Raw genomic sequence first — 22,043 nt, forward strand, 5'->3', positions numbered from 1 at the left:
CATGCGCCGCGTGGCACCGCCCTTCGCGCTCCCATTGGCCGTCCGGGAATGATTGACAGGAACCATCGAGGCGAGGGTTTATTGGTCCCAGAGCGGCCGCGCGGCGCCACTTCCGCCCGAGAAAGGGCGGGAAACCCCCCGGAGCGGAAGTTGGGACCATCGAGAGGCGCTTCCGGCGGGGCGGAGCGGCCCCCCCGCGCGCGGCGGAGCGGCCGCGCTCTCTATGGTGCCCGGTCCTCCCAGGCGCTCCCAGTTCCTCCCAGTTGCTCGCAGTGGCCTGGCAGGGCTCAGCGCAGCAGCCGGGCCAGCACCCAGCAGCCCAGCGTCACCCAGTGGCTGGCCCAGTTCAGCTCGGACCACTTGCGCACGGTGTAGGCCATGCCGTAGCCCTGAGGGGGCGGGAGGGCGTCAGGGCACTCCCGAGGGTGGGCGCGACCCCAGAACTCGGGGGGCTCCGGGGGGCTCGGGGGTCCCACCTGCTCCTCCACGGCGTCCTCGGCCTCCACATCGAACAGGGCGCCCAGGTAGGACAGGTGGAACAGGGCCAGGGCGCCCAGGGCCCCGTTCAGAGCCCGCACCCACAGCGTCTGCAGGACCCCAAAAACCCTCAGGGACCCCATAACCCCTGCAGGGACCTCAAAAACCCTCAGGGACCCCAAAAACCCTCCGTGTTCAGAGCCTGCACCCACAGCGTCCGCGGGACCCCGAAAATACCATCAGGGACCCCCTAAATCCCCTCTGTTCACTGCTCGCACCCACAGCATCTGCAGGGACCCAAAAATATCCTCAGGGACCCCCATAACCCTGCAGGGACCCCAAAAACCCTCCGTGTTCAGAGCCTGCATTCACAGCATCTGCGGGGACCCAGAAATATCCTCAGGGACCCCCCTAAACCCCTGAGGTACCCCCAAATCCCCCATGTTCACTGCTCACACCCCACAGCATCCGTGGTACCCCAGACCCCCTCAGGGAGCCCCAAGGACCCCCCAGATCCCCCCGAGTACCTGCAGGAGCCCTGAGCCCTCCCCCAAAGCCCCTCAGAGCCCCCCAGACCCTCTGCCCTCCCCCTGGGCCCCCACCCAGGGGTCCCCAAACCCCCATGCCCCCCGTTATCACCCCCAGAGACCCCCAGTGTCCCCGGCCTCACGTCCTTGTGGCGGTGGCTGCAGCGGGGGGGGCAGCGCTTGGACAGCACGCAGGCGTCAAAGATGGCGGCCAGGCGCTGCCTCAGGGCTGTGGGGAGGGTGGGGTCAGCGAGGGACACGCCCACGGCAGGCCACACCCACTCAGAGCCACACCCACCAGCACCCAGACACTCAGAGCCACACCCATCACTGCAGGCCACACCCACCACCACCCAGACTGTAACCCCGCTCATCAATGTAGGCCACACCCCTTCATGGCCCTGCCCATCACTGTAGGCCACACTCCCTCATAGCCACACCCACCACCACCCAGACTGAAACAACCCTGCCCATCACTGTAGGCCACACCCCTTCATAGCCCTGCCCATAATTGCAGGCCACACCCCCTTCATAGCCACACCCATCACTGAAAGCCACACCCCATTCATAGCCCCGCCCACCAGCACCCAGACCCTCATAGCTCTGCCCACCAATGCAAGCCCCACCCACACCCTCATCGTCCCGCCTATCATTGCAGACTCCTCCCACACCCTCTCAGCCCTGCCAATCACTGCAGGCCCCACCCACCCCTTCATAGCCCCACCCATCACTGCAGGACACACACCTCTCATAGCCCCGCCCATCATTACCCAGACCCTCATAGCCCTGCCAATCACTACAGGCCACACCCCTCATAGCCACACCCATCACTGCAGGCTCCTCCCACACCACCATAGCTCCACCCATCACTGAAGGCCACACCCACACCACCATAGCCACACCCATCACAACAGGCTCTACCCATACCCTCATGGCCTTGCCTATTCAGTGCAGGCCTCACCCACATCCTCATAGCCACGCCCACCCCAGAGGCTCCATATAGCCCCACCCACCAGTGCAGACTCCGCCCACACTCATAGCCCTGCCCATCATGGCAGGCACCACCCACATCTTCATAGCCACGCCCATCTCTGCAGGCTCCTCCCACATCTCATATTCCTGCCTAACATTGCAGGCCACACCCACACACCATAGCCACGCCCATCACTGCAGGCAACACCCCCTAATAGCCCCACCCACCAGCACCAAGACCCTCATAGCCCCGCCCATCACTGTAGACCCCACCTCCCCACTCATAGCCCCGCCCATCACTGCAGGCTCCGCCCACACCCTCATAGCTCCGCCCATCAGCACAGGCTCCACCCACCCATCATAGCCCTGCCCACAATTGCCCAATCCAGCAGGCTCCACCCACACCCTCTTAGCCCCGCCCAGCACCAATAGGCTCCTCCCACAACACTTGAAACCCCACCTACTCTACTCAGGCCCCGCCCACACCTTACCCTCTATCACCACACTGCAGCCCCACCCACATCCCCAACCCCACCCACCTTTAGGCCACACTCACCTTTAAACCCCACCCACTAAGCCCCTCCCACCCGGCCCCGCCCCTTAAAGGGCCAGCGCTGACCGTGCTCGGCGTAGGTGATGAGGCCCAGGGAGAGCAGCACCGCAGCCAGGTGGAAACTGAGGCCCTGCCGGGGGGGACACCACGGCTCTGGGGGGGCTCTGGGGGGGCTTTGGGGGGGCTGGGGGGCTTTGTGGGGAGCTTTTTGGGGGGGTCCAATGGGTTTTGGAGGGGGTCCCAGGCTGGACTGGGGGGACTCTGGGGGCTTTTGGGGTGTCTGGGGGGAGACCATGGGAGCTTTTGGGGTGTCTGGGGGGCTTTGGGGGGGTCCATGGGGGCTTTTGGGGTGTCTAGGGGGAACTGGGGGGGGGGTCCAAGGGGCTTTGAGGGAGTCTGAGGGGCTTTTTAGGGGGTCCAGGGGGCTTTTTAGGGGGTCCAGGGGGCTTTTTGGGGGGCCAGGGGGACTCTGGGGGAGTCCCCTGCTGGATTTGGGGGGGGTCCAGGGGGCTTTTAGGGGGTCCAAGAGACTTTTGTAGGGGTCTGGGAGGATTTTGGGGGGGTCCAAGGGGGCTTTGGGGGTGTCCATGCTGGATTGGGGAGGGCCAAGGGGGCTTTTGGAGAGGGGTTGGGGGACTTTAGGGGGGGTCTGGGGGCTTTTGGGGGGTCCCTGCTGGATTGGGGGGGTCTGAGGGGCTTTTGGGGAGGCTCTGAGGGGCTTTTGGGGGTGTCCCAGGCTGGATGGAGAGGATCTGGGGGGCTTTGGGGGGAGCTTTTTGGGGGGGTCCAATGGGTTTTGGAGGGGGTCCCAGGCTGGACTGGGGGGACTCTGGGGGGCTTTTGGGGTGTCTGGGGTGGGCCCATGGGGGCTTTTGGGGTGTCTGGGGGGCATTGGGGGTGGTCCATGGGGGCTTTTGGGGTGTCTAGGGGGCATTGGGGGGGGTCCAAGGGGCTTTGGGGGAGTCTGAGGGGCTTTTTAGGGGGTCCAGGGGGCTTTTTAGGGGGTCCAGGGGGCTTTTTGGGGGGCCAGGGGGACTCTGGGGGAGTCCCCTGCTGGATTTGGGGGGGGTCCAGGGGGCTTTTAGGGGGTCCAAGAGACTTTTGTAGGGGTCTGGGAGGATTTTGGGGGGGTCCAAGGGGGCTTTGGGGGTGTCCATGCTGGATTGGGGGGGGCCAAGGGGGCTTTTGGAGAGGGGTTGGGGGACTTTAGGGGGGGTCTGGGGGCTTTTGGGGGGTCCCTGCTGGATTGGGGGGGTCTGAGGGGCTTTTGGGGAGGCTCTGAGGGGCTTTTGGGGGTGTCCCAGGCTGGATTGAGAGGATCTGGGGGGCTTTGGGGGGAGCTTTTGGGGGGTCCAATGGGTTTTGGAGGGGGCCCCAGGCTGGACTGGGGGGACTCTGGGGGACTTCTGGGGTGTCTGGGGGGCCATGGGGGCTTTAGGGGGTCCAGGGGGCTTTTTGGGGGACCAGGGGGACTTTGGGGGAGTCCCCTGCTGGATTTGAGGGTGGTCCAGGGGGTTTTTAGGGGGTCCAAGAGACTTTTGTAGGGGTCTGGGGGAATTTTGGGGGGTCCCTGCTGGATTGGGGGGGTCCAAGGGGGCTTTGGGGGGGTCTGAGGGGCTTTTGGGGGTGTCCCAGGCTGGATTGAGAGGATCTGGGGGGCTTTGGGGGGAGCTTTTTGGGGGAGTCCCAGGCTGAACTGGGGGGACTCTGGGGGGCTTTTGGGGTGTCTGGGGGGAGTCTGGGGAGCTTTGGGGCTGGTCTGGAGGACTTTGGGGCATCCAGGGGGGTTTTGGGGGTGTCCCTGCTCCACTGGGGGAGTCCAAGGGGATTTTGGGGGGTCCCTGCTGCACTGGGGGCTCCAGGGGGCTTTTTTGGGGGATCTGGGGGGGTTTTGGGGGGGTTTCAGGGGGATTTGGGGGGTCCCAGGCTGGATTGGGAGGCCTGAGGGGCTCCAGGGGGGTTTAAGGGGCTTTTTTGGGGGGACCAGGTGTCTGGGGGGCTTTTGGGGGGGTTTGGGGGCTTTTGGGGGGTCTGGGGGGGCTTTAGGGGGGTCTGGGGGCTTGGGGGCTGTTTTTGGGGTGGTTTTGGGGTCCCTCACGTGCAGCAGGGCGCTAGGGTGGTTTTGGGGCTGTTTTAGGATATTTTGGGGCTGTTTTTGGGGTGTTTTTGGGGTCCCTCACGTGCAGCAGGGCGCTGGGGTGTTTTTGGGGTGGTTTTGGGGGTGTTTTTGGGGCTGTTTTAGGATATTTTGGGGTGGTTTTGGGTCCCTCACGTGCAGCAGGGCGCTGGGGTGGTTTTGGGGTGTTTTGGGGTGTTTTGGGGGTGGTTTTGGGGTGTTTTTAGGGTGGTTTTAGAGTATTTTGGGGGTGTTTTGGGGTGGTTTTCGGGTGTTTTAGGGTCCCTCACGTGCAGCAGGGCGCTGGGGTGTTTTTGGGGTGTTTTTGGGGCTGTTTTAGGATATTTTGGGGTAGTTTTGGGGTCCCTCACATGCAGCAGGGTGCTGGGGTGGTTTTGGGGTGGTTTTAGGGTATTTTGTGGTGGTTTTGGGGCTGTTTTAGGGTATTTTGGGGTGTTTTAGGGTCCCTCACGTGCAGCAGGGTGCTGGGGTGGTTTTGGGGTGTTTTTGGGGGTGTTTTAGGGTATTTTGGGGTGGTTTTGGGGCTGTTTTTGGGTCCCTCACATGCAGCAGGGCGCCAGGGTGGTTTTGGGATGGTTTTTAGGATGTTTTTAGGGTATTTTGGGGTGGTTTTGGGGTCCCTCACGTGCAGCATGGCACTGGGGTGGTTTTGGGGTGTTTTCGGGGGTGTTTTAGGGTATTTTGGGGTGTTTTTGGGGTCCCTCACATGCAGCAGGGCGCTGGGGTGGTTTTGGGGTGGTTTTTAGGATGTTTTTAGGGTATTTTGGGGTGGTTTTGGGGTGTTTTAGGGTCCCTCACGTGCAGCAGGGCGCTGGGGTGGTTATGGGATGGTTTTTAGGATGTTTTTAGGATGTTTTTAGGGTATTTTGGGGTGTTTTTGGGGTGTTTTTGGGGTCCCTCACGTGCAGCAGGGCGCTGGCTGCGTAGGTGCCCAGCACGGCGGCGAAGGTGCCCAGGCAGCGAGCGGTCTGGAACACGTCTGTGGGGACAGCGGGATGGACACCGGTGACACAGGGACACTGGGGACAGCGGGGACACCAGAGTGGGACACCGGGATGGGACACCGGGGACACCAGGGACACCGGGATGGGACACCAGGATGGGACACTGGGGACACCAGAGCGGGACACCAGTGACACCAGAGCGGGACACCAAGGACACCAGTGTGGAACACCAGTATGGGACATCAGTTACACCAGTATGGAACACCAGTGACACCAGGGACACCAGTGTGTGGCACCAGGGACACCAGGGACACCCATATGGGACACCAGTAACACCACTGACACCAGTCACACCAGTATGGGACACCAGTGACACCAGTACAGGCCCCAGGGCTCCCCAGTTCCTCCCAGTGCCCCTCCCACTGTTCCAGTCCCCCCCAGTCCCCCCCAGTCCCCCCCAGTGTCCCCAGTGTCCCCAGTCCCCCCCCAGTGTCCCCAGTGTCCCCAGTCCCCCCCAGTGTCCCCAGTCCCCCCAGTCCCCCCAGTCCCCCCCAGTGTCCCCAGTCCCTCCAGTCCCCCCCAGTCCCTCCCAGTGTCCCCAGTCCCTCCCAGTCCCCCCCAGTGTCCCCAGTCCCCCCCAGTGTCCCCCAGTGTCCCCAGTCCCCCCCATTGCCCCCCAGTGTCCCCAGTGTCCCCAGTGTCCCCAGTCCCCCCAATTCCCCTCCAGTCCCCCCCAGTGTTCCCCCGTCCCCCCCAGTCCCTCCCAGTCCCCCCAGTCCCCCCAGTGTCCCCAGTGCTCACAGGTGTGCAGCCAGCGGGACATGGGCAGGTTCCAGTTTGTCACCACCTCGGCCATGGAGCGCGGCAGCTCCACCCGCAGGGGCCGGGACACAGCCAGGTCCCTGGGGACACACAGGGGACAGTGTGGGACACACGGGGGACACACAAGGACAGTGTGACACACAGGGGACACAGGGACAGTGTGTGACACACGGGGACACAGGGGACAGTGTGGGACACAGGGGACACAGGGACAGTGTGTGACACAGGGGACAGTGTGGGACACAGGGGACACAGGGACAGTGTGTGACACACGGGGGACACAGGGACAGTGTGGGACACAGGGGACACAGGGACAGTGTGTGACACAGGGGACAGTGTGGGACACAGGGGACACAGGGACAGTGTGTGACACACGGGGGACACAGGGACAGTGTGGGACACAGGGGACATAGGGGACAGTGTGGGACACACAGGGACAGTGTGTGACACACAGGGGACACAGAGGGACAGTGTGTGACACAGGGGACAAACAGGGACAGTGTGTGACACACAGGGGACACAGAGGGACAGTGTGTGACACAGGGGACACACAGGGACAGTGTGTGACACACAGGGGACACAGAGGGACAGTGTGTGACACAGGGGACAAACAGGGACAGTGTGTGACACACAGGGGACACAGAGGGACAGTGTGTGACAGAGGGACAGTGTGTGACACACAGGGGACACACAGGGACAGTGTGTGACACACAGGGGACACAGGGGACACACAGGGGACACACAGGGGACACACAGGGGACACACAGGGACAGTGTGTGACACAGGGACAGTGTGACACTTTCAGTGTCACTTGGGGTGTAGGCAGTGTCACACTAGCAGTGTCACGGTGTCACACACTCAGTGTCACCCAGGTCAGTGTCACCCAGGGGTCAGTGTCACACAGTGTCACACACAGGGGTCAGTGTCACAGTGTCCCAGTGTCCCCGTGTCCCTGTCCCTCACCAGTGCAGGTGCTCGTGGCGCTCGCTGTGCACTCAGTGTCAGTGTCACACAGTGTCAAACACAGGGCTCAGTGTCAGTGTCACACAGTGTCACAGTGTCACTCAGGGCTCAGTGTCACTCAGGGCTCAGTGTCAGTGTCACACAGTGTCACACAGTGTCACACACAGTGTCCCAGTGTCCCCGTGTCCCCGTCCCTCACCAGTGCAGGTGCTCGTGGCGCTCGCTGTGCAGTGTCACACACACAGGTCAGTGTCACACAGGGGTCAGTGTCACACAGAGGGGTCAGTGTCACAGTGTCACACAGTGTCCCCATGTCCCAGTGTCACACAGTGTCACCCAGTGTCACCCAGTGTCCCACCCTCACCAGTGCAGGTGCTCGTGGCGCTCGCTGTGCAGTGTCACACACAGAGGTCAGTGTCACACAGGGCTCAGTGTCAGTGTCACCCAGTGTCACCCAGTGTCCCTCACCAGTGCAGGTGCTCGTGGCACTCGCTGTGCACTCAGTGTCAGTGTCACAGTGTCAGGGGACACAGTGTCACACAGGGCTCAGTGTCAGTGTCACAGTGTCACACACAGTGTCACCCAGTGTCACCCAGTGTCCCTCACCAGTGCAGGTGCTCGTGGCACTCGCTGTGCACTCAGTGTCAGTGTCACAGTGTCAGGGGACACAGTGTCACACAGGGCTCAGTGTCAGTGTCACAGTGTCACACACAGTGTCACACAATGTCACACAGTGTCCCTCACCAGTGCAGGTGCTCGTGGCACTCGCTGTGCAGTGTCAGTGTCACACACAGGGCTCAGTGTCAGTGTCACAGTGTCATAGTGTCACACAGTGTCACCCAGTGTCACCCAGTGTCCCTCACCAGTGCAGGTGCTCGTGGCGCTCGCTGTGCCCTGACCCTGCCAGCGTGGCCGTGGCCTCGGACAGGAAGGCCACGAAGTAATTGCTGAAGTGGAAGGAGAGGGCGCTCTCGTAGGCACGGAGCCACCTGGGGACAGGGACAGGGACAGGGGGACAGGGGATGGGGGACAGGGGACGGGGACAGGGGGACAGGGGGACAGGGGGAGGGACAGGGGAGAGGGGACAGGGGGAGGGGACAGGGACAGGGGACAGGGACAGGGGGACGGGGGGGACAGGGGGACAGGGGATGTGGGACAGGGACAGGGACAGGGGACAGGGAGAGGGGACAGGGGACAGGGACAGGGGAGAGGGGACAGGGACAGGGGACAGGGGGACAGGGGGACAGGGGGACAGGGGATGTGGGACAGGGGATGGGGACAGGGGACAGGGACAGGGACAGGGGACAGGGACAGGGGACAGGGACACGGGACACAGGGACAGGGGACAGGGGGACAGGGACAGGGGAGAGGGGACAGAGAGAGGGACAGGGACAGGGGACAGGGACAGGGAGAGGGGACAGGGAGAGGGGACAGGGGAGAGGGACAGGGGACAGGGACAGGGGACAGGGGACAGGGACAGGGAGAGGGGAAAGGGACAGGGGACAGGGACAGGGGATGGGGGACAGGGACAGGGGACAGGGGGACAGGGACAGGGGACAGGGACAGGGGACAGGGGACAGGGACACAGGGGGACAGGGGGGACACAGGGGGGTTTGGGGTTTGTGTTTGGGGGGGATGTCAGGGGTTTGGGGGCACAGGGGTCGTTTTGGGGAGTTTGAGGTTTGGGGGGACATGCGGGGGTTTGGGGTTGAATGGGGGAGTTCAGGGTTTGGGGGATTGGGGGGAGTTCAGGGTTTGGGGGGGATTTGGGGGATTTGGGGGAGTTCAAGGTTTGGGGGGGATTTGGGGGAGTTCAGGGTTTGGGGGGATTTGGGGGAGTTCAAGGTTTGGGGGAGATTTTGGGGAAAACGGGGTTTGGGGGGGATTTGGGGGAAATGGGGGAGTTCAGGGTTTGGGAGGATTTGGGGGGAGTTTGGGGTTTGGGGGGACATGGGGGATTTGGGGGAAAATGGGGGAGTTCAGGGTTTGGGGGGTTTGGGGGAGTTTGGGGGGGATTTTGGGGAACAGAGCAGTTTGGGGTTTGGGGGAGATTTGGGGGGAATTGGGGGAGTTCAGGGTTTGAGGGGTTTGGGGGAGTTTGGGGGGATTTGGGGGAGTTTGGGGGGATTTGGGGGAAAATGGGGGAGTTTGGGGTTTGGGGGGGTTTGGGGGAAAATGAGGGAGTTCAGGGTTTGAGGGGTTTGGGGGAGTTCAGAGTTTGGGGGAGATTTTGGGGAGTTTAAGGTTTGTGGGGGGATTTGGGGGTAAAATGGGAAATTTGGGGGCACAGAAAGGGTTTGGGGGGATTTGGGGAGATATTTGGGGACGTGGGGGGGTTTAGAGGGAAATGGGGGATTTTGGGGGGATTTGGGGGGTGTCATGGGGGGATTTGGGGTGGATATTGGGGGGATTTGGGGGAAATGAAAGGTTTGGGGGGCACATGGAGCAGTTGGGGGGGATTTGGGGGAGCAGGAGGGAGTTTTGGGGGATTTGGGGGTGACACGGGGGGTATGGGAGGAGAACGGGGTTGAGGGGGATGTGGGGGGGGTGGGAAGGGATTTGGGGGATGTGGGGGGGATTTGGGGGGATTTGGGGGATGTGGGAGGTTTTGGGGGGAATTTGGGGGGGATTTGGGGGATAGGGGAGGTTTTTGGGGGGATTTGGGGGGGTGTGGGAGCCAGAGAAGGGATTTGGGGGAGGGGACACCCACACTTTAGGGTGCCACCCCCATCTCCTGTCCCCTCCATGTCCCCCCCATCCCTGATCCCCCCTGTGACCCCTGGGCTCCCCTTCCCAGAGACCCCAAATCCCCTCGGGCTCCCCCAAATCCCCTCGGGCTCCCCCAAACCCCTTCCCCATCCCTAAGGGCCCCATTTCTGTCCCACTCCCACCCTGGGAGCCCCAAACCCCTCCTGGGACCCCCCAAAACCCCTCCAGGCCCCCCAAATCCCCCCAAATCCCTCTTGGCCACCCCAAACCCCTCCTGGGCTCCCTAAAATCCCCCCAAACCCCTCCTGGGACCCCCTAAATCCCCCCCAAATTCCCCCAAACCCATCCAGGCTCCCCCAAACCCCTCCAGGCCCCCCAAAATCCCCCCAGACCCCTCCTGCACCCCCCAAATTCCTCCTGGACCCCCCAAACCCCTCTTGGCCACCCCAAACCCCTCCTGGGACCCCCCAAATCCCCCCCAAATGGTCCCAAACCCCTCCTGGGACCCCCCCAAACCCCTCCAGGCCCCCCCAAATCCCCCCAATTCCTCCTGCACCCTCCAAACCCCTCCTGGACCCCCCAAACCCATCCTGGGCGACCCCAAACCCCTCCTGGGACCCCCAAATCCCTCCAGGCCCCCCAAAATCCCCTCAGACCCCTCTTGGCCACCCCAAACCCCTCCTGGGACCCCCTAAATCCCCCCCAAATCCCCCCCAAATTCCCCTCCAGGCTCCCCCAAAATCCCCCCAGACCCCTCCTGGGACCCCCCAAATCCCCCCCAAATTCCCCCAATCTCCTCCAGGCTCCCCCAAATCCCTCCTGGGACCCCCCCAAATGGCCCCAATCCCCTCCAGGCTCCCACAAAATCCCCCCAGACCCCTCTTGGGACCCCCCCCAAATCCCTCCAGGCCCCCCAAAATCCCCCCAAACCCCTCCTGGGACCCCCTAAATCCCCCTGAAATTCCCCCAAACCCCTCCAGGCCCCCGAAATCCCCTCCAAACCCCTCTTGGCCACCCCAAACCCCTCCTTGGACCCCCCAAATCCCTCCAGGCCCCCCAAATTCCTCCTGCACCCTCCAAACCCCTCCAGGCCCTCCAAAATCCCCCCAGACCCCTCCTGCACCCCCCAAACCCCTCCTGGGACCCCCCAAATCCCCTCAGACCCCTCCAGGCCCCCCAAAATCCCCCCAGACCCCTCCTGCACCCCCCAAACCCCCCCTGGGCTCCCCAAATTCCTCCTGCACCCCCCAAACCCGTCCTGCACCCCCCAAACCCCTCCAGGCCCCCCAAAATGCCCCCAAACCCCTCCTGGGACCCTCCAAATCCCCCCAAACCCCTTCTGGGACCCCCCCAAATGGCCCCAAACCCCTCTTGGCCACCCCAAACCCCTCCTGGGACCCCCCAAATCCCCCCAATCCCCCCAATGCCCTCACCTGGCCAAGACGCTCCTGGGCAGCACCGGGGAAACAGAAACGTCAGTGAGGGGGGGCTGGGGGTCCCCAGGGGATTTTGGGGGTCCCTGGGGGGTTTGGGGCTCCTGGAAGGGTTTTGGGGTCCCCGGGGGAATTTGGGGGATCCTGGAAGGCTTTTGGGGTCCCTGAGGGGGTTTGGGGGTTCCTGGAAGGGTTTGGGGTCCCTGAGGGGTTTTGGGGTCCCTGAGGGGTTTGGGGGCTCCTGGAAGGGTTTGGGGGTCCCTGAGGGGTTTTGGGGTCCCTGGGGGGGTTTGGGGGCTCCTGGAAGGGTTTGGGGGCTCCTGGAAGGGTTTTGGGGTCCCTGAGGGTTTTGGGGTCCCTGGAAGGGTTTTGGGGGCTCCTGGAAAGGTTTTGGGGTCCCTGAGGGTTTTGGGGGCTCCTGGAAGGGTTTTGGGGTCCCCGGGGGGTCTGGGGGCTCCTGGAAGGGTTTTGGGCTCCCTGAGGAGATTTGGGGGGGATTTCTGGGGGATTTTTGGTGGAATATGAGGGGGATTTTGGGGTGTCCTGGGGCGATTGGGGGGGGGGATTTTAGGAGGGATTTTAGAGGGATTTGGGGGGATTTGAAGAGGATTTTGGGGAATTTTGCGGTCATTTTGGAGGTGATCCTGGGGGCATCTTGGGGAGGATTTGAGAGGGATTTTTGGAGGACCTTGGAGGAAATTTAGGGGAGTTTGGGGGGATTTTTGGGGGGGACTTGGAGAAGGATTTGGGGAAGAATTTTGGGGGGATTTGAGAGGGATTTTGGGAGGGATTTTGGTGGAATTTGGGGGGATTTTGGTGGAATTTGGGTGAATTTTGGTGGAATTTGGGGGGATTTTGAGAGGGGATTTTGGGAGGGATTTTGGGAGGGATTTTGAGATGGATTTGGGGAAAATTTGAGGTGGATTTGGGGACGACTTGGGGGAATTTTGGTGGAATTTGAGGGGATTTTGGGAGGGATTTGGGGGGATTTTGGGAGGGGATTTTGGGAGGGGATTTGGGGTGAATTCTGGGGGATTTTGGGAGGGATTTTGAGATGGATTTTGGAGAAATTTGAGGTGGATCTGGGGGAATTTTGGTGGAATTTGGGGGGGATTTTGGGAGGGGATTTTGGGGGTATTTTGGGCGGTATTTTGGGGGATATTTTAGGGGTATTTTGGGGGTATTTTGGGGGTATTTTAGGGGTATTTCGGGGGGATTTTGGGGGGTGTTTTGAGGGTATTTTGGGGGGATTTTGGGGAGTATTTTGGGGGGGATTTTGGGGAGTATTTTGGGGGTATTCGGGGGGATTTTGGGGGGGATTTTGGGGGTACTTTGGGGGGATTTGGGGGGTACTTTGGGGGGTATTTTGGGGGTATTTTGGGGGGTATTTTGGGAGTATTTTGCAGGGTATTTTGGGCGGTATTTTAAGAGTATTTTTGGGGCATTTTGGGGGTATTTTGGGGGGTATTGGGGGGGTATTTTAGGGGGGATTTTGGGGGTACTTTGGTGGGTATTTTGGGGGTATTTTGGGAGTATTTTGCAGGGTATTTTCGGGGTATTTTGGGGGGTATTTTGGGGGCATTTTGGGGATATTTTGGGGGGTATTTTGGTGATATTTTGGAGGTATTTTGGGGGGGATTTTGGGGAGTATTTTGGGGGTATTTTGGGTGGTATTTTGGGGGGCATTTCTGGGGTATTTTCGGGGTATTTTGGGGGGCATTTTGGGGATATTTTGGGGGGTATTTTGGGGGTATTTTGGAGGTATTTTGGGGGGATTTTGGGGAGTATTTTGGGGGTATTTTGGGTGGTATTTTGGGGGGCATTTCTGGGGTATTTTGGGGGTATTTTGGGGGATATTTGGGGGGTATTTTGGGGGGATTTTGGGGTACTTTGGGGGATATTTTGGGGGGTATTTGGGGGGTATTTGGGGGGTATTTTGGGGGGTATTTTTGGGGTATTTTGGGGGGTATTTTGCGGGTATTTTGCGGGCAATTTGGGGGGGTATTTTGGGAGTGGGTTTAGGGCATATTGGGGGGTATTTTGGGGGGTATTTGGGGGTTTTTTGGGGGTATTCTGGGGGTATTTTGGGGGGGATTTTGGGGGTATTTTGGGGGGATTTTGATGGTATTTTGGGGGATATTTTGGGGTATTTTGGGGGGACTTTGATGGTATTTTGGGCGGTATTTTGGGGCGATTTTGGGGATATATTAGGGGGATATTTTGGGGTATTTTGGGAGTATTTTGCAGGGTATTTTCGGGGTATTTTGGGGGGATTTTGGGGATATTTTGGGGGGATTTTGGGGGGTATTTTGGGGTATTTTGGGGTCCCACCTGCGCAGGGCCCGTGCCCCATAGAGGGGCAGCAGGCTGGAGAACAGGAACGGCGCCAGGCAGGTGCTGACCAGGAGGCAGAGCAGGGCCAGGCCCAGGCTGCGCAGCCCCTTCCGCGCCCAGGCTGCGCTCTGGGGGGACAGCGGCTCAGGACAGACACACGGACACGCACAGGGACACCCCAAACCCACAGGGACAGACACACGGACACGCACGGGGACACCCCAAACCCACAGGGACACACAGACAGACACATGGACACGCACGGGGACACCCCCAAATCTACTGACAGACACACGGACAGACACACGGACACGCACGGGGACACCCCGAACCCACACAGACACACAGACAGACACATGGACACGCACGGGGACACCGCGAACCCACAGGGACAGACACACGGACACGCACGGGGACACCCCCAAATCCACTGACAGACACACGGACAGACACACGGACACGCACGGGGACACCCCCAAATCCACTGACAGACACACGGACACGCACGGGGACACCCCAAACCCACACAGACACACAGACAGACACATGGACACGCATGGGGACACCCCAAACCCACAGGGACAGACACACGGACACGCACAGGGACACCCCAAACCCACAGGGACAGACACACGGACACGCACGGGGACACCCCCAAATCCACTGACAGACACACGGACAGACACACGGACACGCACGGGGACACCGCGAACCCACACAGACACACGGACAGACACACGGACACGCACAGGGACACCCCCAAATCCACAGGGACACACGGACAGACACACGGACACGCACGGGGACACCCCCAAATCCACAGAGACACGGACACGCACGGGGACACCCCGAACCCACACAGACACACAGACAGACACACGGACACGCATGGGGATACCCCCAAATCCACACAGACACCCCCAAACCCCACAGACACACGGACAGACACGGGGACACCCCGAACCCACACAGACACACAGACAGACACAGGGACACCCCCAAATCCACAGAGACAGACACACGGACACGCACGGGGACACCCCCAAATCCACTGACAGACACACGGACACGGACTGGGACACCCCGAGCCCACACAGACACACAGACAGACACACGGACAGACACAGGGACACCCCGAACCCACACAGACACACAGACAGACACACGGACAGACACAGGGACACCCCGAACCCACACAGACACACAGACACGCACGGGGACACCCCCAATCCACACAGACACCCCCAAACCCCACAGACAGCCCCAAATCCACAGACACACGGACACGCACGGGGACACCCCAAACCCACAGTGACACCCCCAAACCCCACAGACACACGGACAGACACACGGACACACACGGGGATACCCCCAAATCCACACAGACACCCCCAAACCCCACAGACACACGGACAGACACGGGGATACCCCCAAATCCACACAGACACCCCCAAACCCCCACAGACACACGGACACGCACGGGGACACCCCGAACCCCCACATGGACACCCCAAAGCCCCACAGACATACGGACAGACACAGGGACACCCCCAAATCCACAGAGACAGACACACGGACACGCACGGGGATACCCCCAGATCCACAGAGACAGACACACGGACAGACACAGGGACACCCCAAACCCCCACAGGCACCCCCAAACCCCCACAGACACCCCCAAATCCACTGACACCCACAGGGACACCCCAAACCAAATCCCCATCACTGACACCCCCAAACCCACAGGGACCCACCCCAAATCCCCCATTTCCACCCAAATCCCCATTTTTCCCCCATTTTCCCCATTTTTCCCCCATTATCCCTGTTTTTTCCCTGTTGCTCCCCATTTTTCCCCCATTATCCCCATTTTTTCCCCATTTTTCCCTGTTTCCCCCCATTATCCCCGTTTACCCCCGTTTTTCCCTGTTTCCCCCCATTATCCCCGTTTTTTTCCCTGTTTTTTCCCATTTTCTCCCACTATCCCCATTTTTTCCGTTTTTCCCTGTTATTCCCCATTATCCCCATTTTCCCCATTTTCCCCCACTATCCCCCTTTTTTCCCCATTTTTCCTCCATTATCCCCATTTTTCCCTGTTTTTCCCCCATTATCCCATTTTTTCCCTGTTTTTCCCCCATTGTCCCCGTTTTTCCCCATTTTTCCCTGTTTTTCCTCCATTATCCCCATTTCCCCCGTTTTCCTCTATTTTCCCCCCATTGTCCCCGTTTTTTCCCCATTTTTCCTTGTTTTTCCCTGTTTTTCCTCCATTATCCCCATTTCCCCGTTTTTCCTCCATTGTCCCCGTTTTTCCCTGCTTTTACCCCATTATCCCCATTTTTCCTCGTTTTCCCCCCATTATCCCGTTTTTTGTTTTTCCCCCATTATCCCCATTTTTTCCCTGTTTTTTCCCATTTTTTCTCCATTATCTCCGTTTTCCCTGTTTTTCCCTATTTTCCCCCATTATCCCCATTTTCCCCCATTATCCCCATTTTCCCTGTTTTTCCCTCATTATCCCTGTTTTTTCCTTGTTTTTCCCCCATTATCCCCATTTTTTCCCATTTTTCCTCCATTATCCCCATTTTTTCCCATTTTTTCCCTGTTTTTCCCCCATTATCCCGTTTTTTCCCTGTTTTTCCCCCATTGTCCCCGTTTTTCCCCATTTTTCCCTGTTTTTCCTCCATCATCCCCATTTCCCCCGTTTTCCTCTATTTTCCCCCCATTGTCCCCGTTTTTTCCCCATTTTTCCTTGGTTTTCCCTGTTTTTCCTCCATTATCCCCGTTTTTCCCTGCTTTTACCCCATTATCCCCATTTTTCCTCGCTTTCCCCCATTTTCCCCGTTTTCCCCCCATTATCCCCGTTTTTCCCTATTTTTCCCTGTTATTCCTCATTATCCCTGCTTTTTCCCTGTTTTTCCCCCATTATCCCCGTTTTTTCCCCATTTTTCCCTGTTTTCCCCCATTATCCCTGGTTTTCCCCATTTTTCTGTTTTTCCCCCATTATTCCATTTTTCCCTGTTTTTCCCCCTTTATCCCTGTTTTTTCCCCGTTTTCCCCCATTATCCCCATTTTTCCCACATTATCCCGTTTTTCCCCATTTTTCCCTGTTTTTCCATTATCCCTGTTTTTCCCTGTTTTTCCCCATTTTTCCCTGTTTTTCCATTATCCCTGTTTTTCCCTGTTTTTCCCCATTTTTCCCCCATTATCCCATTTTTTCTTTTTCCCCCCATTATCCCCGTTTTCCCCCCATTATCCCCATTTTTCTCTGTTTTTTACCATTTTCCCCATTTTCCCCATTATCCCATACCAGGGGCAGTCTCTCCACGGCTCTCAGGCAGCTCCCAAAGGGCTCCCATGGCCCAAACCCCACGGAGCCGGGGAAGCACAGGAACCCCCGCACCTGCCCAACCCCATTTCCCCATTTTTCCCCGTTTTTTCCCCATTTTTCACCACGATCCCGTACCAGGGGCGGTCCCTCCACGGCTCTCAGGTAGGTCCCGAAGGGCTCCCATGGCCCGAACACCACGGAGCCGGGGGAGCACAGGTACCCCAGCACCTGGGCGGGGCTGGGCTCGGCCCCGCCCGCCGCCCGGTCCAGGTCAAAGCCCAGCGACACGGCCTTCATGGCCACCACCATCTGCGCCCCTGCGGCACCGCCACCGCGTCAGGGGCACCCCGACAGCCGGGGGGGACCCCAATATCCGGGGGGACCCCAATATCCGGGGGGTAACCCAATATCCGGGGAGGAACCCAGTATCCGGGGGGTAACCCAATATCCGGAGGGACCCCGATATCCGGAGGGAACCCAATATCCGGGGGGTAACCCAATAGCCGGGTGGACCCCAATATCCGGGGGGGAACCCAACATCGGGGGAGACCCCAATATCCGGGGGGAACCCAATATCCGGGGGGACCCCGACATTGGGCACCCCAATATCCGGGGGGACCCCAATATCCGGGGGGGGAACCCAATATCCGGGGGGACCCCAATATCCGGGGGGACTCCAATATCCGGGGGGGAACACAATATCGGGCACTCCAATATTCAGGGGGGAACCCAACTTCGGGGGGGACTCCAATATCCGGGGGAAACCCAATATCCGGGGGGACCCCAATATCCGGGGGGGGAACCCAATATCCGGGGGGACCCCGACATTGGGCACGCCAATATCCGGGGGAAACCCCAAATCAGGGGGGAACCCAATGTCAGAGGGGAGCCCGACATCAAGGGGGACCCAGCCTCGGGGGGGGGGGGGGACCCAGCATCGGGGGAAACCCCAGTATTGGGGAGGACCCCAGTATGGGGAGGACCCCAATATCCGGGGGAAACCCAATATCCGGGGGGACCCCAATATCCGGGGGGGAACCCAATATCCGGGGGGACCCCGACATTGGGCACGCCAATATCCGGGGGGACCCCAATAGCCGGGGGAACCCAATATCCGGGGGGACCCCAATATCCGGGGGAAACCCAATATCCGGGGGGACCCCAATATCCGGGGGGGAACCCAATATCCGGGGGGACCCCGACATTGGGCACGCCAATATCCGGGGGGACCCCAATAGCCGGGGGAACCCAATATCCGGGGGGACCCCAATATCCGGGAGACCTGAGGGGGGTCCTGGGGTCTCACCTCTCATCTTGTGCCACGTGACCGTGTCCACCATGTGCAGCTCCCTGGGGGCAGGGGCTCCCAGTCACTCCCAGTTCAATGTCATCAACCCCCCAGTTCATCCCAGTGCCCCCAAATCCCTTCCCAGTCACTCCCAGTTCAATGTGCCCAACCCCCAGTTCATCCCAGTGCCCCTCATGCCCCCTCAGACCCCATCCCAGTGCCCTCCCCGTGCCCCCAACCCCTCTCCCAGTGCCCTCAATCCCCCTCCCAGTTCCTCCCAGTCTCTCCAGTGCCCTCCCAGTGCCCCCAGTTCCCCTCCCAGTGCCCCCAGTTCCCCTCTCAGTGTCCCCCCAGTCCCTCCTAGTGCCCCCAGTTCCCCTCCCAGTCCCTCCCAGTGCCCCATACCCCATGAGCAGGTAGCTGAGGGTGGCCAGGGCCAGGCAGAACCCCCCAGACCCCGTCCCAGTGCCCCCAGTCCCTTCCCAGTGCCTCCAGTTCCCCTCCCATTGCCCCCCCAGTGCCCTCCCAGTTCCCTTCCCAGTGCCTCCAGTTCCCCTCCCAGTCCCTCCCAGTCTCTCCAGTGCCCTCCCAGTGCCGTCCCAGTGCCCCCAGTCCCTCCCAGTCCCTCCCATTGCCCCCCAGTCCTTCCCAGTGCCCCCAGTTCACCTCCCAGTCCCTCCCCCAGTTCCCCTCCCAGTGCCCTCCCAGTGCCCCCGGTTCCCCTCCCAGTGCCCCCAGTTCCCCTCCCAGTGCCCTCCCAGTCCCTCCCAGTGCCCCCAGTTCCCCTCCCAGTGCCCTCCCAGTCCCTCCCAGTGCCCCCAGACCCTGTCCCAGTCCCCGTCCCAGTCCCCGTCCCAGTCCCTCCCAGTGTACCCAGCTCCCCATACCCCATGAGCAGGTAGCTGAGGGTGGCCAGGGCCAGGCAGAGCCCCCCAGACCCTGTCCCAGTTCCCCTCCCATTGCCCCCCCAGTCCCCCCCAGTTCCCCCCAGCGCCCCATACCCCATGAGCAGGTAGCTGAGGGCGGCCAGGGCCAGGCAGAGGCCGCGGTGGGCGCGGGCCCGGCTCAGCAGCAGGGTGAGCACGCAGAGCCCGCTCAGCAGCGCCACCCACAGCGCCTGGGCCCCGAAGAAATGGTGCAGGGCCAGGAGCCCCCCGGCCGCCGCTCCCGCGTGCTTCCCGCCCCGGGGCAGCGCTGAGAGACAGACGGGGGTCAGGGGGTGCCCCCAAACCTGGTACCACCCCCAAACCCCGGGGATCATGAACCCCGAACCGGGCAATGCCCCCAGAGCCCGGGCATCCATCAACCCCAGAGCCTGGGGATCCATGAACCCCAAACCCCGGGGGTCCATGAACCCCAAACCCCGGGGATCCCTGAACCCCAAACCCCAGGGATCCATGAACCCCAAACCCCGGGCACCCCCAAACCCTGGGGATCCATGAATCCCAAACCCCGGGGATCCCTGAACCCCAAACCCCTGGGATCCATGAACCCCAAACCCCGGGGGTCCATGAACCCCAAACTCCGGGGATCCCTGAACCCCAAACCCCGGGCATCCATGAACCCCAAACCCCGGGCACCCCCAAACTTGGTACCACCCCCAGAGCCCGGGGATCATGAACCCCAAACCCCAGGGATCCATGAACCCCAAACCCCGGGGATCCCTGAACCCCAAACCCCAGGGATCCCTGAACCCCAAACCCCGGGCACTCCCATACCTGGTACCACCCCCACCCTGAGGGTCCCTGAACCCCCAAAGCGGACGCTGCTCCTACACCCCGGGGATCCCTGAACCCAAAACCACCCCAAACCCCAGAAATCCCCTCACCTGAAAGCCCAGGGGTCCCCTCACCCAAACCTGGCAATGTCCCCACACCTGGGGGTCCCTGAACCCCAAACTGGGCACTGCCCCCACCCTGAGGGTCCCTGAACCCCAAACTGGACACTGCCCCCACCCTGAGGGTCCCTGAACCCCAAACTGGGCACTGCCCCCAGACCTTGGGGGTTCCCTCACCTGAAAGCCCAGGGATCCCCGAACCCCAAACCCGGCAATGCCCCCACACCCTGGGGGTTCCTGAACCCCCAAACTGTGCAGACCCCTGAACTCGAAACCCCCAGGGGTCCCTGAACCCCAAACCGGACACTGCCCCCACACCCCGGGGGTCCCCTCCAACCCTGGGGATCCCCTCACCCAAAACCGGCAATGCCCCCAAACCCTGGGGGTCTCTGAGCCTGAAACCCCGGGGGTCCCCTCAACCCAAACCCGGTAACACCCCCACACCCTGGGGGTCCCTGAACCCAAAACCAGCAACGCCCCCAAACCCCGGGGATCCCCTCACCCCAAATTCCGGGGGTCCCCTCACCCAAACTGGGAACATCCCCACATCCCGGGGGTCCCTGAGCCCAAAACCCCGAGGGTCCCCGAACCCCAAACCGGACACTGCCCCCACACCCCGGGGGTCCCCAAACCTGAAACCCCCGGGGGTCCCTGAACCCCAAACCCCGGGGATCCCCCCCACCCAAACCCAGCAACATCCCCACATCCCAGGGTCCCCAAACCCCCAAACCAGGGTGTCCCCCCACCCAAACCCAGCAACACCCCCACATCCCGGGGGTCCCCAAACCTGAAAACGCCAGGTGCCCTTCACCCAAAACCCGGAACACCCCCAAAACCCAGGGGTCCCCTCACCTGAAACCCTGGGAACACCCCCAGACCCCGGGTGCCCCTCACCCAAACCTGGTAACACCCCCAGACCCTGGGGGTCCCCTCACCCAAACCCGGGAACACCCCCAGACCCCTGGAACCTCCTGGACCCCCTCGGGCCCCCGGAACTCCCCAGAGCCTCGGAAGCCCCCAGAGCCCCGGTTCCCCCCAGATCCCTGTATGTGCCCCCATCCCTCCGGCCTGCCCAGACCCCGGAACCCCCCGGAACCTCCCGGGTGTCCCCCACCCCTCCGGCCTGCCCAGGGCCCCGGTTCCCCCCGGTGTCCCCCCGTCCGGCCCCACTCACGCAGTCGGTGCAGCAGCCGCGCCCCCAGGCAGAGCAGCAGCAGCGGCCAGAGCTGGGCCAGGCCCTGGCGCGCCGTGGGCACCACGCAGCCGGGCAGCACCTGCGCCGCGAACTCTCGCGGAGGCAGCGCCGACATCCCGACCCGAGCGGGGCTCGCTGCGTGCGAGGACCCCACAAAAACCCCAAAAAGACCCCCAAAAACCCCAAAATCCCCCCAAATCCCCCGCCCGCGCCTCGCCCGGCGCTGCCGCCCGCCCGCCTGAGGGGAAAGGGGCGGGGCCCCCGCGCCCACCAATCAGCACCCGCCGTCCCGCCCCGCGCGGCGGCGCTGACCAATCAGAGCGCAGCGCGGCCAAATGGCGGCGCGCGACGGGGCGGCCGTTGCCAAGGGCGGGGCGCGGTTGCCGGGGAGCGGGGGATGCCGGGGAGGCGGGGCCTGGTTGCTAAGGGGCGGAGCTGTGTTGCTATGGGCGGGGCCTCGTTGCAGGGGATCTGACCCGTGTTGCTAGGGTCCGTCGCGTTGCTAGGGGCGGGGCCTGACCGGGTTGCTA

General features: G+C 61.4%; 1 protein-coding gene across 3 annotated transcripts; it reads right to left on the bottom strand.

Moving 5' to 3' along the window:
- Positions 1-65: 65 nt before the first annotated feature.
- Positions 66-21,702, bottom strand: PORCN (porcupine O-acyltransferase). 3 transcript variants are annotated; one of them, XM_071419489.1, is made up of 13 exons: positions 21,493-21,701; positions 19,483-19,675; positions 18,500-18,543; positions 17,329-17,510; positions 13,869-13,999; positions 11,538-11,552; positions 8,259-8,384; positions 6,412-6,512; positions 5,569-5,645; positions 2,596-2,659; positions 1,148-1,233; positions 477-587; positions 66-389 (listed from the first exon to the last, which is right to left on the bottom strand). In XM_071419489.1, the coding sequence occupies exons 1-13, from the start codon at positions 21,626-21,628 to the stop codon at positions 288-290; spliced, it is 1,368 nt and encodes a 455-aa protein (XP_071275590.1). In that variant the 5' UTR covers positions 21,629-21,701; the 3' UTR covers positions 66-287. The 3 variants fall into 3 exon arrangements, with proteins under 3 accessions (XP_071275590.1, XP_071275591.1, XP_071275592.1); XM_071419490.1 differs by lacking the exon at positions 21,493-21,701 and adding an exon at positions 19,754-19,819 and having other exon boundaries at positions 19,483-19,712; XM_071419491.1 differs by lacking the exons at positions 66-389; positions 477-587 and adding an exon at positions 632-694 and having other exon boundaries at positions 21,493-21,702.
- Between the last annotated feature and the right edge of the window lie 341 nt (positions 21,703-22,043).

This window comes from Agelaius tricolor, unplaced genomic scaffold, assembly GCF_023055355.1.
Source record: "Agelaius tricolor isolate 1412-34295 unplaced genomic scaffold, bAgeTri1.0.p SCAF_109, whole genome shotgun sequence".
Lineage (NCBI taxonomy): Eukaryota > Metazoa > Chordata > Aves > Passeriformes > Icteridae > Agelaius > Agelaius tricolor.

Coding starts and splice junctions, on each gene's coding strand:
- PORCN (XM_071419489.1), bottom strand. CDS start 21,628: ATGTCGGCGCTGCCTCCGCGAGAGTTCGCGGCGCAGGTGCTGCCCGGC. Junction 19,676..21,492: donor GCGGCTGCTGCACCGACTGC/GTGAGTGGGGCC, acceptor TCTGTCTCTCAG/CGCTGCCCCGGGGCGGGAAG. Junction 390..476: donor AGGACGCCGTGGAGGAGCAG/GTGGGACCCCCG, acceptor CCGCCCCCTCAG/GGCTACGGCATGGCCTACAC.